We start from the raw sequence: 18,680 nt of genomic DNA, 5'->3' as shown, positions 1-18,680 counted from the left end.
GGGGAAGCGATTGAGGCTGGGACGGACGCAACAGAGTGTGGTTACACAGTGTTGTAGTAAAATGGCTGCTTGTTGGTAGGAAAGAGATACAAACCGTGAATTAGGAGGAATAGGTTTGTTTGCCCACTGGAACTCGCAGCTTGACTCTTGCCACAGAAGGAAAGAGTTAGGTAGAATTCCTATGGAATGTAGTGCGATCTAGATAGAATGCAAGTGCACTATTACTGTCCAAGAAGTGGAAAAAACCCTCTCTCTCTGGCGAGAGAGAGGTGTTGGGAAAAATGGGCAGAGTATATTCTGAGTAAGGTGAGATGCAACATCTACCTTAAGAAAGATAGGAAGTTGAATATGTAAAAACCACTCGGTCACGGAGGAACGCAGGGTCGGACGAGTATGTGACAAGGTGCGTAACTCACTGACCCTTGTTGGCAGAAATGACATTTATGAGGGAAAAAATTTCCCACGTCAAACTGTGAAATAAGAGGAATGGAAAGGCTCGAACGGAGAATGGAAGGATTTGTGTGTGGAAGGTTTCGTGTCGCTACCAGTACCTGAGAACATCAGTGAGTCTACGATTTGAGACTGACTTGCGAGAAGGCGAATTGGTTACTGGTGTGATAGATTGAGAAGTATGGGAAGCATACTGGTCTCAGCCAGGATGTGGGTCTGAGGAACAGTGAACCCTGACCCGGTTTAACATTAAAAGAGTGTTGGCTATGAGAGGCAGCAGAAGAGATACATTTAAGAGGTCCTTGATGGAAGAAAGGTGTCTATAGGAACACATTGGAAACATGTGTAGGGAGTAGAATCTGTGCACCATATGGTTCGATTCGGACGCAGAGGGCAAGTTCAGTTGACCTCAGCGTTAGAAGATCTTTCCCGCTACACATGTAGTCCGAGACCATTCGAGAGGATGGAAACCTACATGGAGAAGGTCTGCTAGTGTGTTCAGTAAATCTCTTAGATAAGTGGCCCGAAGATGCATAGAGTGAGCAAGGGCCAAGGGTAGAGCTGCGCAGCTTCCTTGCAGAGCAGCTAAGAGGTTGTGTGTGCTTGTGTGCTGGAAAGCACATCGTCCCTATGCTGTCTGTCTGTAAGCACAAAGATTTGTTGCAGAGGTAGTATTGGAAGGCATAAGGGTATAACTTATGGCTACAAGCTCCAGGAAGCTTATGTGAAACTGCGCCTGGAGCAGAATAGACGCATATTGGGTTGAGAAGATTTTGTGTCAAACTTACAACCCTGAGGAAATGCGAGCATGAGCGGGATCAGACTAGGTTTTGGTTCTAGATCTGCAATATAGATGAGGGACGAAAGCGGTTGAACAGCTTAGACCCACTGATAATGGAATTTCACTGAATCTAACCTATAGCAGTTTGGGATCTATGAGGAAAGTGCATAGTGAAAAAACCCCATAGCCCGACAAAGAAGAATTGAGGGGCTGAGGTTATGGAAAAATGCGCGCAGGGACATGTAAGAATTTATTACAATGTCTGCGCGTATGCTGGACAGGAAGGTCATTGTGACTGTGGTGTCCAGAAGTGTTGTATAAGGGATTTATGGCAGTGACAGTAATCCCAGTTAGTAAATGTATAGTGAGTCATGAAGAAGTTAGAGTTCCTTTCGTGGACTGACTGTGGTTATGCAGCTGTCCATGCAAGGAAAAGCGTGAATGATGTTCCACTTCGCAGAGAAGCAGCATTCAACAATAGTGATTCAATGAATACCCCAGTTGCAGAAGCTGGTGCAACCGGCAGAGCTTGGGATTGTAATATTGTTGACTCACCATGAAGCACATAGAAAGATTAGAGGTAATGTACTTACTGCGATATGGAAGCATGATAACGAGAGATACCATTTTACTTGTGCCTTCTGAAGAAAGTTGGTATTTCTGAGGTCCAAGATGGGCGGAGAGTAACTACTTTCTATTGCAAGAAAGAATAGTGTAATTAAAACTTCCCAACCCCCCCCCCCCTCTGTAGTGTCTGGGGGAGTGTACTGGGAACCTTGGTACAAGGTGGGGTGGCCGCTCTGATATCCAGCCAGTTGGGAGACCAGGAGGTGTCCAACTGGAGGGGCTTATGTAATATGGATATCATGTAACCAACGGGAGCGTGAGCGCTAAAGTCTTACCTGCATTTCTGTGTGCTGTACAAGGAGACATCGAGACCTGTCAGGCTTCAAGGTGGACTTGCACTTGAGGCAGCATTTGCTGGATCTCGTGTTTAGCAGATCAGCGAATGCACCTGGAACTTTGGTTCTGAAGCAGGAACCAGAAGCCAAAGCATTAATCAGTACAGAGCCTTGTTGCTGAAAAAAGGGAGGATGCGCTGATGCAATCCCAAAGAAATGATAGAGAGGTTCTCTTGGTATTGTGGCTGACATAGTTGGCATAGTAATATGTGACACTAATACGGTTCTTGGAAGGTACATGACCTAGAACTTTTCGAACCATGTGGCCCAAATTAGAGAACACATCTCAATGGGAATGCCGCAGAAGCGGGTACTTACCATCCGACGTGGATCGCCGAAGGACGAGCCGGTGAAGATTGCTGGCTCCGTGAATTCCAGGAGTCATCGAGAGAGTAGATGCCCGTCTCAACTCTGATGCCTGGTATGGTGGCGCAGGTATAGAGGAGAAAGGCTGAGCGTGGCTGGCGCAACCATGGTAGTATTTTGTGGAAGGCCACAATCCCCCACCAATATCGGTGGGGCACGCCTCGGGAACAGGGGAGCCGATTAACGAGCTTGTGAACCCGGCCCTCGTCGCAGCGGCTCGATGTCTCGTGATGCCAGTGCAGAATTCTATGGAACTCGTTCCGGTGTTTCTGGAGCACCAAGGACTGCCAAAACTGTGCGGAACAGTGCCGATGGCAGTGGTGATGTTGCTCGGCCCGAGCATTGTCCAGCATCGAGAAGGATAGCACCGATGTGCTGGATGGCGTCTGTGGCGGACGGTCATCATGTCGGTGACGATGTATGCCACGGTGCTCGGCCCGGTATTTCCCCAGCGCCGAGATGGATGCCCTTGCTGTCTTGGATGGCGACTGATGACGGACTGTCAGCATGCCTGCACTGCTCCTGGCACTATGTAGTGTCGTAGGCTAATACGGGGCTTTAATAAGAACCCAAAGCATGGAGCACTGTGTTTAGGCGAGGGCATTACGTGGCGGTGCTATGTCGGTATTGACGGTATCGATGGCAGCCGAATCGGCCTCGAGGGTATCGTCAAAAATATATATGAAAAAACGTCGATGATCCGGCCAGAGCAATGACGACAGTGACTGAGCATTGACGGCATCGGCGTAGGTATCTATGGGAATGATGTGGCATCGAATAATCAAAAAACCATCGTTGGTATCGGAAAAATGATACCGGCATCGACAGAGTCGATGACCGCATCGACAGGGAACGTCGAAGACACGATGGAAACGACATAGGCATCGACTGCATCGATTGGATTGACTCTGGCACAAATGGCCTAGACCTGGCCATCGATGGACACTCGCAGGCTATGTGTGGCTAACTGAAAACATAGGGAGAGGGAAGGCTGCAGTAGGTTGGCAGGCCAGGAAGGTAACAGGAACTGACCAAAAAAAACAGGGCATAGTACTCACCGAGCGTCGAATAAACATACGCGGAGGGAGACCCGTGCAGGGAAAAGTGTTTGTGAATTAAAGTTTAAGTGTTTCCGTGCTGAAAAAGTGTTAGAATTTCTCACAGAGCTCCTAACCGCTATGCTTACTGCAGAGCGGAAAAAAGAAGACTGAGGGAGACACCTGTGGCTCACAGGGATAATTGCAGGCTGAGCATGCTCAGTGCACTCAGTGTGCCAGTGTCAGTCAAAGCTTTGTAGAAACTTTGACAGAAATGTTTTCCTTACAGGGCTCCATCCTGTGATGTCACCCATATGTGAGGACTACCATCCTGCTTGTTCTGTGAAAAATGCCTTTCACTGTGTGGTATTCAGGTATGTTTCTATGAAATCTACTGTATGTGTCACTTGCACATTGGATTTTGGGAAACTGATGATAAATCCTGTAGATTGAAGGATATTCAATGTAAACAGAGTGGAGATGTTTCCTCAATGGTATTTCTGGATATGGGTATGTCCAAGTAGGAAAAACAAAGACACTCTTCTTTAAATGAGCAGCAACTACAGCAGACATTATATGAACACCTGGGTGCCGTGAGAGGTTAAAAGGGAGAACAAAATTCAGGTAATGCTCATTGGCTATGGTGAAATATAAAAATTTCCCATGCATCTTATGGACTGAAATATGCATGAAAACATCTTTAAAATACAGCATGGTAAACCAACTGATTTCCAAATGAGGAAGGATGCTTCCTAGAAAGTTCATTCTGAACTTTTGTTAAAGTGTTTGCTGCAATCTCTGAGATCCAAGATGGGATGGAGATCATGCATTTTCTTCAGAATAAGGAAGTACTTGGAAAAAAAAACCTGTGTTCCACTGCATTCACTGCAAAGAGGGCTGACAGCGCCAGTTGAAGGAGTTGTAGCTCTTCTGCTTTTATGGAGTGATTCTTTGGGGGGTTGTTTGGAGACAAGGTTTTGAAAAGTATAAACAATATCCCTGATGTATGACCTTAATACCCAATAGACTGTTATCATCTAATACCACACTGGGCTGAAATGTTGTAATCAGAGAGCTTTGATGGTATTGCAGTTTAAAGCTGAGATTAGATTTTGGTTTTGTTTGCTAGAGAGATTGGAGGATGTGCTCTTTCCCTAGCATGAGGGCTGCTTTGCTGTTCCATGTGAGGCCAATGAAAAGGATACGGTTGGTATCTTCTTTGTGAAAAGAAGTTTATTTATATTTTTCATTTGAGAACTTATAGTCCGCATGATCCAAAGTACTCAGTGTATTACAAAAGGAAATTACATCATAAAGAAATATGAAAAAAATAAAATAGCAGCAAATTAAGTACTGCCTCCTGTAATATTGCGATTGACTACTTATAGATGGGTACTGTGCTGTAGCTGCTTATAGGTAAGGAGTATGTAGCAGTTATCTTTAATGAGATCTATTGTTTCTTTTACTTTGTCTCCAACAAGATCACCTCCTCTGCATGAAGCAGTCAGTTAGTTTTTCGCAAAGGCCTAATATTCAAAGGCTTGTGAGCCAGAAGGCACCTATGGCTACTGCAGAAGCCTGGAGGAAGCATTGTATGCCTCATAAGCCAATCAAATTATATGCTTTCCACATTCATTCGAGTCTTGTAATATTGAAGTAAAATAATCCATGGTGTTTGTAGGAAGTTGGTGGGTCAAGTTTTGCAGTTAATATAAGGCAGCTATTTTGGATGTTAACACAGACGACTGAAAAATCTTTTTTGCCATATCATCCAGTAATTTTGCATCTTTACTGGGAGAACTGAAATGTGTTTTGGTATACTTTTCTTTCTTCAAAGTGGATTCCACCACTAACTTGTGGGAAATGTACATTTTGATTACCAAGAGGCTTCTGGTGTCATCTTCCCACATGTGAAGCAAATTTGAGGCAAGACTTGCCTTGGGTACAGCCATGCTGACTTTGTTCCATTAAAACATATCTTTCTATATGTTCTGTGATTTAGATGTTTAGAACACTTTCCACTATTTTTCCTGGCACTGAAGTCAGGCTCACTGGTCTGTAGTTTCTCGGATCGCTCCTGGAGCCCTTTTTAAATAATGCGGTTACATTAGCCACCCTCCAGTCTTCAGGTACAATGGATGATTTTAATGATAGGTTATAAATTTTTACTAATAGATCTGAAATTTCATTTTTTAGTTCCTTCAGAACTCTGGGGTGTATACCATCCAGTCCAGGTGATTTACTACTCTTCAGTTTGTTAATCAGGTCTACCACGTCTTCTAGGTTCACTGTGATTTGGTTCAGTCCATCTGAATCATTACCCATGAAATCCTTCTCCGGAACGGGAATCTTCTTCAGTAAACACCGAAGCAAAGAAATCTTTTAATCTTTCCGCGATGGCCTTATCTTCTCTAAGTGCCCCTTTAACCCCTCAATTATCTAACGGTCTGACTCCCTCGCAGGCTTTCTTCTTTGGATATAATTTTTAAAAGTTTTTACTGTGAGTTTTTGCCTCTAGAGCCAACTTCTTTTCAAATTCTCTCTTAGCCTGCCTTATCAATGTCTTACATTTAATTCACCAATGCTTATGCTTTATCCTATTTTCTTCTGTTGGATACTTCTGCCAATTTTTGAATGAAGATCTTTTGGCTAAAATAGCCTCTTTCACCTCACCTTTTAACCATGCCGGTAATCGTTTTGCCTTCCTTCTACCTTTCTTAACGTGCAGAATACATCTGGACGGTGCTTCTAGGATGGTATTTTGTTTTTAACAATGTCCACACCTCTTGCACACTTTTTACCTTTGTAGCTGCTCCTTTCAGTTTTTTTCTATTTTTCTCATTTTATCAAAGTTTCCCTTTTGAAAGATTAGTACTAGAACCATGGATTTCCTTACTGTCCCCCTTCCAGTCATTAATTCAAATCTGATCATATTATGATCACTATTACCAAGTGGCACAAACACCATTACCTCTCTCACCAAATCCTGTGCTCCACTGAGAATCAGATCTAAAATTGCTCCCTCTCTAGTTAGTTCCTGAACCAATTGCTCCATAAAACTGCCATTTATTCCATCCAGGAACTTTCTCTCTCTAGCATGTCCCGATGTTACATCTACCCAGTCAATAGTGGGGTAATTGAAATCTCCCATTATTACTGCACTACCAATTTGGTTAGCTTCCCTAATTTCTCTTAGCATTTCACTGTCCGTCTCACCATCTTGGCCAGGTGGACGGTAATATACTCCTGTCACTATACTCTTCCCCAACACACAAGGGATTTCTACCCATAAAGATTTGATTGTGCATTTAGTCTCGTGCAGGATCTTTATCCTGTTGGACTCTATGCCATCCCGGACATAAAGCGCCACACCGCATCCCAGATGCTACTCTCTATCATTGAGATATAATTTGTACCCCGGTATAGCACTATCCCATTGGTTATCCTCCTTCCACCATGTCTCTGAGATGCCAATTAAGTCTATGTCATCATTCATGCTACACATTCTAATTCTCCCATCATACTTCTTAAGACTTCTGGCATTAGCATACAAACATTTCAAAGTGTGTTTTTTGTTTGTATTATCATTCTGCTTTTTAATTGATAGGAATAAATGGGAATTTTTTAGCTCAGGTGAATTTTTAGTTATAGGCACTTGGGCTACTTTTCTTATTATTGAAACCTCACTGTTGGGATGCCCTAATTTTAATGCATCATTAGTATCCTTTGAAGATACCTCCCTATGAATCATGCGCTGCTGAGCGACTGTCGGCTTTCCCCTTTGTTCTAGTTTAAAAGCTGCTCTATCTCCTTTTTAAAGGTTAGCGCCAGCAGTCTGGTTGCACCTTGGCTAAGGTGGAGACCATTCCTTCGGAAAAGACTCCCCCCTTCCCCAAAAAGTTCCCCAGTTCCTTTCAAAACTGAATCCCTCTTCCTTTCACCATCGTCTCATCCACGCATTGAGACTCCGGAGCTCTGCCTGCCTTTGGGGACCTGCGCGTGAAACAGGAAGCATTTCAGAGAATGGAGGTTCTGGATTTCAGCTTTCTATCTAAGAGCCTAAATTTGGCTTCCAGAGCCTCCCTACCACATTTTCCTATGTCGTTGGTGCCCATGTGTACCCATCACTGCATAAAAAAGGGTCAGTTAGTTTCCAATTGAAATCCATATATAACTAACTGTCTAAAGCGATCATAAGTTGCCTTTATGTTTAACACTGTTAAAATTGTACTTTATTCATAAGTCATGTAAATTTGTATGTCTATTTTTATTTTTTATTATTTTTTGTCAATTTTTGTGCAGAAACAAAGACCTCAGAACGGGTAAAAAAGGGGTCAATATAACCTCTAATTTTTAAAACCAGTAAGCTCAATCACAGGTCTTTACTGTCTCTTTAAATTTTAGGTATTACAGTTATTTAGTTATTTATTTAGTTAGTTATTTAGGTATTACATTACCTCCTGTAAATAGTTACTGTTCATTTCGCTATCACTATGTAACTAGATATGTTTTAATCACTGTAACCTCCTCCAAGTTCCCCTGCCCCTTTATGTTATCTGTTATCATGTTTCGATGTAAACTGCCCTTCGAGGCGTCAGTTGTATTTCCTTGTAAACCGGTGTGATATGTATATTATACAGATACATCGGTATATAAAAACTAAAAACAAATAAATAATGAGCATACAGCATGTATCCTAAAATACATGTATTCAGCTTCTCAACTGATCTATAGAGCAAGTCTGTAAATAAGTTTATTCTGGTTTCTATCTATGTTTTTACTATATGCTTTTTATTATATGCCTTATAATATGCTTTATATTATATAATATGCTCATTGTATTAGCTCCTTGTTCCATGTTCTATGTAAAGCCTAGGGCACCCATACAAAGCCCATAGTGTTTTTTTCTGTTAAATGTAAACCGAAGTGATTTGTATCTTATACAGGAACTCCGGTATATAAAAATAAAAAAAAATAAATAATAAATAATAATAATAAATAATAAAATAAAAATATGATCGTTTCAGACTCGTTGCTGTAAGAGTCTTTTTATGACAATTTATATTCTCCACAGGTATTTCTCACATTCTCATCAAAAAATGATGCGGGTCTGAATTTATATTTTCCACAAGTTTACACACTCCCTTCGGGAATAATTGTCAAAGGTCTTAAACTTTAGAAAGTTCAGTTTAAAAAAATGCCGGATTTCAGCTTTCTATCTAAGAGCCTAAATTTGGCTTCCAGAGCCTCCCTCCCACATTTTCCTATGTCGTTGGTGCCCACATGTACCATCACAGCCGGCTCTTCCCCAGCACTATCTAAAATCCTATCTAGGTGAAGCGTGAGGTCTGCCACCTTCGCACCAGGTAGGCATGTTACCAGGCGATCCTCACATCCACCAGCCACTCGGCTGTCTACATTCCTAATAATCGAATCACCAACTATGACGGCCGACCTAATCCTTCCCTCCTGGGCAGTAGGCCTTGGGGAGATATCCTCGGTGCGAAAGGACAATGCATCACCTGGAGAGCAGGTCCTTGCTACAGGATCCTTTCCTGCTGCACCAGGTTGATGCTCTCCGATCATGAGACCTTCCTTCTTCCAAGGCAGCACCAGGGCTGCCAGTCTGAAGTTGGGACTTGGCTACTATGTCCCTGAAGGTCTCATCTATATACCTCTCTGACTGCCTCAGCTTCTCCAGGTCTGCCACTCTAGCCTCCAGTGATTGGACTCGTTCTCCGAGAGACAGGAGCTCTTTGCATCAGGTGCACATGTACATCTTCTCACCAGAGGGTAAAAAAAATCATACATGTGACACTCGACGCAAGGGACTGGGAGGCCACCCCCTTTTGCTGCTGGACTGCTACCTTCATCTCAAATTTGTTCAGTTCCTAGTTAAGTTTTAGGTTGCTGTGGGATTAGGAATGTGTCTAATTAGCGTCCTTTAAATGTATTAGTGTATTCACTATATGTCTGGTAGTGGCCTACAGGGAAATGATCAAACTCTCAATAAGGTGTGGGGAATTCATGAAGAAGTTAAAAGACTAATTTTTTTTTTAAAGTGTGAAAGTGGCACCTGCCTATAAATTTAAGGATGAGCTAAGGATGGGTAGGAGGATTGGGAAATACAAACACACTAACTTCTGATTATTAGCTGCCTTACTGACTATTAAAAGCACAAACACAGTAAATAATAAACCCCAATAGTTTACTTCTCTCCAATACTTTAAAACAATTTCCCAAGCAAAACTTACTGATTCCTTTCAGCCACTAGCAAGGTGATCCTCTCTCAATGCTCCCACATGGCCATCGATTACAGAATTCTTTTTACCACACATGCAATCCTTAAAGCAGCTAAGAACGGCCTCCTTCTTGGAGCCAGACATTGCTCTTTTAAAAAAAAAAAAATTTATATAGCACTAAAAAGTGCTGTCTGGGGCTGCAGAGTCAGTGAGGAAACACAGACCACTGGAAAAATTTAAGAAAGACTGGTAAATATTTATGCTATTTTTCTAAGATAAAACTGAGAGATGGGTACATATTTGTGCTGTGACTCAGATGAATAAAGACCAAGGGGCTCTCAAGGCAGCGCCCATGCAAGAACTCTCGCAAATGCTCAATAAAATAAAAGCTCCATGAGCTGAAAGAGAAAGGTCCAATTCAGCACTGTCAGATGACATCTCTCACGTGTCACGGCTAATTCATATTGCTTGTCAGAGAACATATGAAGTGTTTTTGGCGGACCTTGCATATTCTAGACATGAAAGAACAGCCATTACTAGCACAGAATGTGTAATAGAAGATCTTTTAGGTATAGGATTTTAGTCCTTCAGTAAACTCTGATGCTACACATTTAAAGAAAATATCTGAAGAAATAATTCTTAATGTGTTTTGCTTTTTTTTTTTTTTTGTTAGGTGCATCATTATTGAAAATGGAGGTTATATGCTCCTGAAGCAGAAATTAGTTCAAAACACTGGACTGTGCCAGAATTGGGAGTTAAGTCCTGCTGTCGCTCCTTGTGACCTTGGGCAAGTCACTTTACCCTCCATTGCCTCAGGTACAAACTTAGATTGTAAGCCCTCTGGGGATAGGGAAATACCTTCAGTACCTGAATGTGATCCACTTTGAAGTGCTGAAAAAAGTGTGAAAAGCGGAATATAAATCTAAATTATAAAAAAATGCTTAACTTAAGAAATATAATGCTATATATCAGGAGGCTGAGAAAGAGTTGGAGATAAGTATTCTCTCATCTTCATGATGTATAGAGAAGTTGTGCCATATACTTGAACTTTGATAAAGCAAAAGAAAAAATGTTCCTAAAATCCTGAAGGATGGGACTATTGAACCTATGATTAAAATTAGAAGTTAATAAAGCTTGAAGATAGTCATGTCATCAGATTTCTCTCTAGTAATTGACAAAGTGACCATTCAATGGGAAGTTCCTGGTCAAAGCAGCTCTACTAAGAAAAATTAGAAATTGGTTACATTTTGAGTTGCTTTTTACAACATTCTAAGGAGGGAGGTGTATAAATGACTGTTCTAATCAAAATCCCAGTTTATGATTGCTCTCTCCATACAACTATTATGACTTAAAGTCCTTAAATGAAGATCCTTGCATAGTTGTTGGTTAGTTAGTTGATTACATACCTTTCCACTGGTTTGAAATTAATTCCACTGCCATTCTCCCAGGATTCTGATATTCTTGCATGCCTCCTTTTAGTCTGCATCACCTTTATGGCTGCCTTGACAAGTAAATAAAACACAAAAACAATTAAAATAAGAAATTAGGGTTACATTTTCTAAGATTCTACCTGTGTAACTTGGGGGCTTACACAGGTAGAGCTGGTTGTTTGAAAACATACCCCTGCTTAGAAAGTATTAAGTTGATATTTCATAATGTGCACATTTTTTACTCTCTTTTATAAAGATGTGTTGTCATAGGCATGTTCAGGTTGGAAGTGTAAATGATGTATATAACTGAATTTTCAAATGTATGTATGTAGTTTCCCCCACAAAAAAAATCCACAGAAACAGCAGATGCAATGTATGCAAATACTCTTGTACATAGGTAAGTTTAAGCAAAATTTAAAAGAGAAGTTATCTGGTATACACTGCTATTAAGTAACATTGAAAATTTACCGAGAAATAATCAATGAATTCATAAATATAAACATGTTTGGAACGATTCTAATTATTTCAAGTCTATTGCATATGAAATAGAACATTTTAACCACTAAAACAGTACAGAATGTGAGTAGGGCAATAAAACTTCTCTTGACCTTAGGCATTCACATAATCATCTAAAGAAAGGTAAAATTACTTCTTACGTGATAACTTCCTTTCCTCGAAGTAAGGCAAGCCAGTCCACCTTTCAGCCCGGGGCTGCCTTAAGATGGCCGACTTCCTTCTGTGTTGCTAGATCCTTGTCCAGAAATGAATAAGGTTCCAGGATCTTTCACCTTCCTCTTCATCCAGGCAAGCCAGTCCACACCAGTGGGATGTACCAAAGTTACTCCCCAAAGGGCAGGAGGCTGCCTGAGGCCCAAGCAGCACTGCCCTAGCAAAGGCAGAATCCTCCCGTGCCACCATATCCAGTCTGTGATATCTGGCAAATGTTCTACAAATCTCTGCCAGAAAAAGCAAATGAATTTCTGCCCTGGAAACCGCCTTAGACTAGGTCAAATGCACTCTGATTTGTCTTGGAAGAGGTTTCCTGGAATCAACATAGGTTGATTACACTACTTCATTAATCCAACAAACTACCATGCCCCGAGAAGCTGCCTCCCCCTTCCTTCACTCCCAGGTGAAGAACAAAAAAAGTCTATCCGATTTCCGAAACTTGTTCGTAACCTGCAGAAAACACAATAAGTGCTGCTGCATGTCCAACGGCCACAATTTCCTGTATTCATGACTATTCATATCCTTATCCAAAGATGGTAACACAACTGACTGGTTTAAGTTAAACTCCAAAACCTTCGGAAGAAAGGCAGGTACCGTCTGAATCTGCACCTTATCTGGAGCATCTGCCAGGAAGGCAGCTCACGGCTCCAGATATTGGCCATTCTTTCCCAGAGCTTCCTAGGCTAATTGTAACCGGGCCCTGGCAACCATACATCAGCAAGCAGAGATTTGGAGAATCATGGCCATTGCCTTCAAAGGCCTGGTTCAAAATAGCTTCCATCTTACGATCTTGAGTGTCTTTTAAAGTCGCACCTCCTTCCACCGGACTAATGCATCCACCTTAGGAAACGGGAGTTGCTTTCTCGCTTTAGGGTCCATAGGATACAATCCTGCTAAGGAGTGACCTCCTTTAAAATTAGGGTCAGGTGCGCTCCACTCCAAATCTATCAGCTCCTGGATGGCCTCATGCAGAGGGAAAAAACAGGATGCCTTGCACAAGCTGTTGATTACAGGGTTCTGCTGGCAAGATTTCCTCACAGCCAAGGGCTTTCAAGGTCTGTAAAATTAAGCCGGACATCTCGTCCCTGTGAAAAAGCCGCAGCATAGTTCTATGAGGCTCAGCATCTAGGGGAATCTCCTCCTCTTCCAATAATGGACCTTCGGGATACCCCCACCCCCGAGAATTTTGACTCCCCATCCAAGTCTCCTGAAGGATCCCTGCCCTCGCTTTCTTTTCCCTCCATCTGCCTCCTTCTCTTCTTCCTCTTGGAAAGAGACAAGAACTCCCTGGAACACTTTCTAGATCCTGAGGAGGAAGACTTCTGAAGCGGGCGATCGCTAGCCTCTTCCCAGGGAGTTCCTTGCCCCTGATAAAAGGCCTGGAGACCCTTAACAAAATTCCACCCACAAAATGGCAGAAAGATCCATCCCCAGGATAGGCAAAACTCTCTCGGAGCCCACTCCTGAGGGGATTGGCAGGAGAGGGGGTGGGGAAGACTCCTCAGCTGCTCTGGTAGAAACCACCACCACCACAACTTCTACATGTAAAGCAGGGGCCTCTGAGACCTTCCCCTAGGTCTCCACACACTTTTGACACACACTGAGGGATGACCTGGGATCAAGGACTCTCATATGGCATGCTGAGCAGATGCAAAGCTTCTTCCCACACTGCTCTCCCGATGCCATATCACTCACTCTCTCTCTTCCTCTAAAAGCTGAGCAAATGCGACCCACCGCATGCCTCAGCAGTTCCTGCCAATCAAAATGGCACCTACCGCATATGGCTTTGCTGCTGAAACTTTGCCAGTTTTAAAATTAGCCCCACAGCCCTCCTAAATCATGTGGCTGCGATTCAGCTGTCTGCTGCTCGGCCTGCAAAAGATCACGCTGGCACCTAATCCCAGTAGTGCTCGACACGCATGCTTTTTTTCCCCCAATAAACTTTCCACAGACAAAACTGGCAAAATAAGAAATGTAGAGAGGGAGTAGAGGGAAGAAAGCAGGACCAGTCAGAGAAGGGGATTATGCAGCAGGGCTGAGACCAAGACCTCCTTACCCTACCGGATTTCTTCTGCTACCCGGAGGGCTAGGGCCACAGCCTTCACCTCACTCCTGTCCTTTATTTTTTGCTTGACTCCTGAGATTGGTTTTCAGACACTGAGGCAGGTGTAACTTGCGTACGCTGGGCCGGCTGCCGGCACGCCATGTTCCGGTCCGGGGGCTGGTCCGGAGGCTGCGGTTTCACCCTGGGCCCCACCCCCAGGCCCAGACAATATCAGGGACCCGTCAATTGCGCAGTGAACCAGATCCACAAACCACGGATGACGCAGCCTCTCCAGCACCCCCAGTACCATCTGGCCCGGATACCTCTCGATGCACCTAAACACTAGACCTATTAATGGACACGGAGGGAATACATACAGCAGGATCCTTGTCAGCCATGGAAGAACCTGAGTGTCTACGCCCTTGGCTGCGACCTATCATCTGCGGCTGAAGAAACTTGCTGCCTTGGAGTTGCTTCTTGACGCCATCAGATCCAGATGGATCCAGATGGAGACTGCCTCAACTGATCCCATTCTCCTGGGTCCAACTGTTGCCTGTTGAGATAGACTCGCGCAACATGTGAAGTGGCTATCCCCTGCAAATGTCACTCCACCCAGGCAAAAAGGTCCTGGGCTCCTTGGGCAACCATACAACTCTTCGTTCCCCTTGTCAATTGATATAAGCCACTGCTGTCACATTTCTGAAAATACTCTGACCATGCGACCTTGAGCTTGTGGAAGGAATTCCACAAACACTCTGCACACTGCTCTCATTTCCAAGTGATTGATAGACAAGGATGCTTCCACTGGAGACCACAGTCCTTGTGCCATCTGTTCTTGTCAGATCGCACCCCAACCCTTGAGGTTGGCATCCATGATCTCTATAACCAGTCTAGAACCTCCAGGCCCACCCCTTTCTCCAAATTGGGCCGACACAGCCACCATGAGACACCGGACCTGGAAATACCCTGCAGGAAAGGCCAATGAAATTCCTCTGACAACAGATTCCAGCACGACAGCAACGCCTCCTGTACCTATTGCACCAAATTCAATGTAGATGCCATTGAATCCAGGACCTTAAGATAATCCTAAACTGTGGGCACAGGCATCCACAAAATCCGCACCACCATAACTTCCGAAACTGCTCCGAGGTGAGAAACACTCTACTGAGCATCGAACTTGGCCCCCAAGTATTCCAGCATCTGGGTAGGACTCAGGTGACATCACCAAATTCACCACCCAGCTCAAAGACTGCAACAAATCCATCACCGTGCGCCCAGACTCCCAGCATACTTTCTCCGATTTCCCTCAGATAAGCCAATCATCTGGATGATGAAAGCTGCTGCCACCTCCACCATCACCTTTATGAATGTGCGAGGTGCAGTTGCCAAATCGAATGGGAAGGCCCAAAACTGGAAAATTTACCCCAGAACCATAACACAAAGAACTTTGATGTTCTTCCCAAATGGGTATGTGCAGATAGGTTTCCGTCAAGTCCAGCGAAGCCTGAAAAACACGAGAAACTGCCACTATCACCATCCGCAATGTTTCCATACGGAAAAACGGGAAATTTTCCATTTCCATTTCTTTTTATTAAGATATTACGCTCTGCAAAAATTTCCATTTTATATTTTCTCTCCTATTATCATGTTCCTAATAGTCCTAATCCTCTCTCGTTAACCCCTCTATGTTCCATGTACTGCGTTAAGTTCCATGTAAACAGATATGATGTACCTACGAATACTGGTATATAAAAGCTTTAAATAAATAAATATCACATTTCACCTTTTGTAGATCGAGGATGGAACAAAAGAAGCCTTCCTTTTTTGGCACAACACAGTAAATAGAGTACTTCCCACAACCACGCTCCCTAGACGCTATCGGTACTATCAAGCCAGCAACTTCAGGCGACACAACGTGTCCCAAATCACCACTTGCTTGCCTCGTACGCTGCAATGAGACACCACGAAAGCTTCCATGATGGGGCGAAAAAAATTCTAAAGCATAGCCGTCCCTTATTACCTCTGGGACCCATTGGTCTAAGGAAATCCTGGTCCACTCCTCGTAAAACTATGATAGACCGCCTTCCACCGCCATCTCAAGAGAGTGGATCAGCCTGGCTTCATCGTGAAGCTTTACTGCCACTGGCCCCCTGATCAGAGTCCTCTCAGGGAAGTCTACAGGCAACTCGAAAGGACTGCTGCCTATCAGGACCCTGGTTCTGCCCCAAAGAGTGCAAAACCCTTATTGGGATGAAAACCATCACAACTACCAAAACCTAGAGCAAGGCAGAAAAGACTTCTTGACTGTCATCTTAATCTCCAGCAGCTTATTCCATTTAGACTCCCCCAAAACCGTTATCAATTGTTTCAGGTCCTCACCGAACAACAATTTTCCTTACTTTAAAGGGAAGATTACACGGGAAAAACCAAGATGGCTCCCTGAACGGACGCTCACTGCACATGCTCCGGCAACCTCAAGTTTCTTTTAGTGGAGTTAATTCCTACCTTTTTTCGATGCCTCATAAGAGGAAAGGAAAGCTGAGTGTTTTCCTATCTGAACCTCAGATTCCTGCAGGACAGAGAACCATACCGCAGTTTGCCTCCTGGGGATGTATCGCTGAGTCCTCCAGAGCTGCGGTTGCAGCCGGATGCATTTCACCCCAACACCGTCGACCAGCTGGTGCTACAGGGGAAAGATTCCCCGGGTCAGACCCAGGAAGATGGGCTGCTCATCGTTACAGGGGAACGGGAGAGGTTTTATGGCACCCCCACCACTATGGAAGAGTGAGGAGCTGTAGGTGGAACAGCATTAACACCAAACATCGGAGGATTGGAGGTAAATAAAACCTTTTTGAAGCCCTTTGAAATTAAAAAACCAGCTGTTATAACGCTGGAGTCCCTGTGGGACTTAATTGTGGGGCTAGCAGCTGGACACAATGAACAGGCCTATAGGGTCGAAGAAAACTCCCAGAAAATTACCTCTCTTGAGAAAAATATGAAAATTGGAGAACAAAACCAAGCCATAATGGAGATGAAAAAAAAGACATGAAAGGAATATCTGACTCTAATGCTATCATAATGCGGTAACAGTCTATATTAGCACGCAGATTAGAGTCTGTAGAAAATTACCGTATTTTTCGCTCCATAAGACGCACTTTTTTTCCCCCAAAGGTGGGGGGAAAATGTATGTGCGTCTTATGGAGCGAATATAAAAAAAAAACCAAACAAAAATCTAACAAACACCCCCCCCCCCGACTCCCCCAAGACCTGCCGACTTAATTTCCTACAAACCCCCCCCCCAAGACCTGACAAATTAATTTCCTGCAACCCCCCACCCTCCTGACCCCCCCAAGACCTGCCAAACGTCCCTGGTGGTCCAGCGGGGGTCCGGGAATGATCTCCTGGGCGTGGGCCATCGGCTGCCAGTAAACAAAATGGCGCCGACGGCCCTATGCCCTCACTATGTCACTGAGACCGACCGCTGCTATTGGTCGGTCTCAGTGACATAGTGAGGGCATAGGGCCGTCGGCGCCATTTTGTTTACTGGCAGCCGACGGCCCTATGCCCTCACTATGTCACTGAGACCGATCGCTGCTATTGGTCGGTCTCAGTGACATAGTGAGGGCATAGGGCCGTCAGCTGCCAGTAAACAAAATGGCGCCGACGGCCCTATGCCCTCACTATGTCACTGAGACCGACCAATAGCAGCGGTCGGTCTCAGTGACATAGTGAGGGCATAGGGCCGTCGGCGCCATTTTGTTTACTGGCAGCCGACGGCTCACGCCCAGGAGATCGTTCCCGGACCGCTCCTGGACCCCCGCTGGACCACCAGGGACGTTTGGCAGGTCTTGGGGGGGTCAGGAGGGGGGGGGGTTGCAGGAAATTAATTCGGCAGGTCTTGGGGGGGTCAGGAGGGTGGGGGGTTGCAGGAAATTAATTCGGCAGGTCTTGGGGGGGTCAGGGGGGTGGAGGTTGTTAATTTAAAGGGTTGGGATGGGGGGGTTTGGGGGTTCCCACAGAAAGAAAAATATTCTGATCTGGGGAGTGGACCGAAATGGCCCTCCCCAGACCCGAAAACAAAATGGGGAGAAAAAAAAAACCTATGCACTCCCCTAATTTGCTCCATAAGACGCCCAGACGCAGAACCGGTTTAGCACAATTTTTTTTTTTTTTAAATTTTCCCCCTCTGAATCCTAGGTGCGTCTTATGGTCAGGTGCGTCTTATGGAGCGAAAAATACGGTACTTGCGTCATCTCAATATAAGACTATTGAATTTCCCCCGAGTAATGAGAGAAGTTCCCTTGATTACATTTAAATGGTATTTAAAAGAAATTCTTAAGATACCTGAAGAACAGATACCTGCAGTAAAAAAGTTAATACATCTCCAACAGAAACAATCGCAGTTTCAGATCTCACCAGTTGGAGACCCTGGGAATTTTGATAATCTGATTATTTAGAGAGAGTTCTGGACTTGAAGTGGCAGAAAGAACTGTTCTGTTTGTTACCCTTTATTCTGAATATGATAGAGGGGTAATTATTAAGTATTATTTTAAGAATATAAATATTACTCTTGGGAGTAAGATTAGCATTTTCCCCGATTTATCCAGAGCGACACAACTACGCCGCAAGGAATTTTTGC

The 18,680-nt window shown here is 44.0% G+C and overlaps 1 protein-coding gene across 5 annotated transcripts in view; it reads right to left on the bottom strand.

Annotated features, from left to right (window-relative positions):
* TERF1 (telomeric repeat binding factor 1) overlaps positions 1-18,680 on the bottom strand; it is a 276,338-nt gene that overhangs the window by 138,374 nt on the left and 119,284 nt on the right. For all 5 annotated transcript variants that reach the window (XM_029591469.1, XM_029591466.1, XM_029591467.1 and 2 more), the window contains exon 6: positions 11,245-11,339. In XM_029591469.1, the coding sequence (XP_029447329.1) occupies positions 11,245-11,339 (95 nt within the window). The remainder of the gene's footprint in view (positions 1-11,244; positions 11,340-18,680) is intronic.

Source organism: Rhinatrema bivittatum, chromosome 2, assembly GCF_901001135.1.
Source record: "Rhinatrema bivittatum chromosome 2, aRhiBiv1.1, whole genome shotgun sequence".
In the NCBI taxonomy this organism is placed as follows: domain Eukaryota; kingdom Metazoa; phylum Chordata; class Amphibia; order Gymnophiona; family Rhinatrematidae; genus Rhinatrema; species Rhinatrema bivittatum.
Note: the sequence above shows the minus strand (reverse complement) of the source record. Positions and strands in the feature narration are given on the sequence as shown.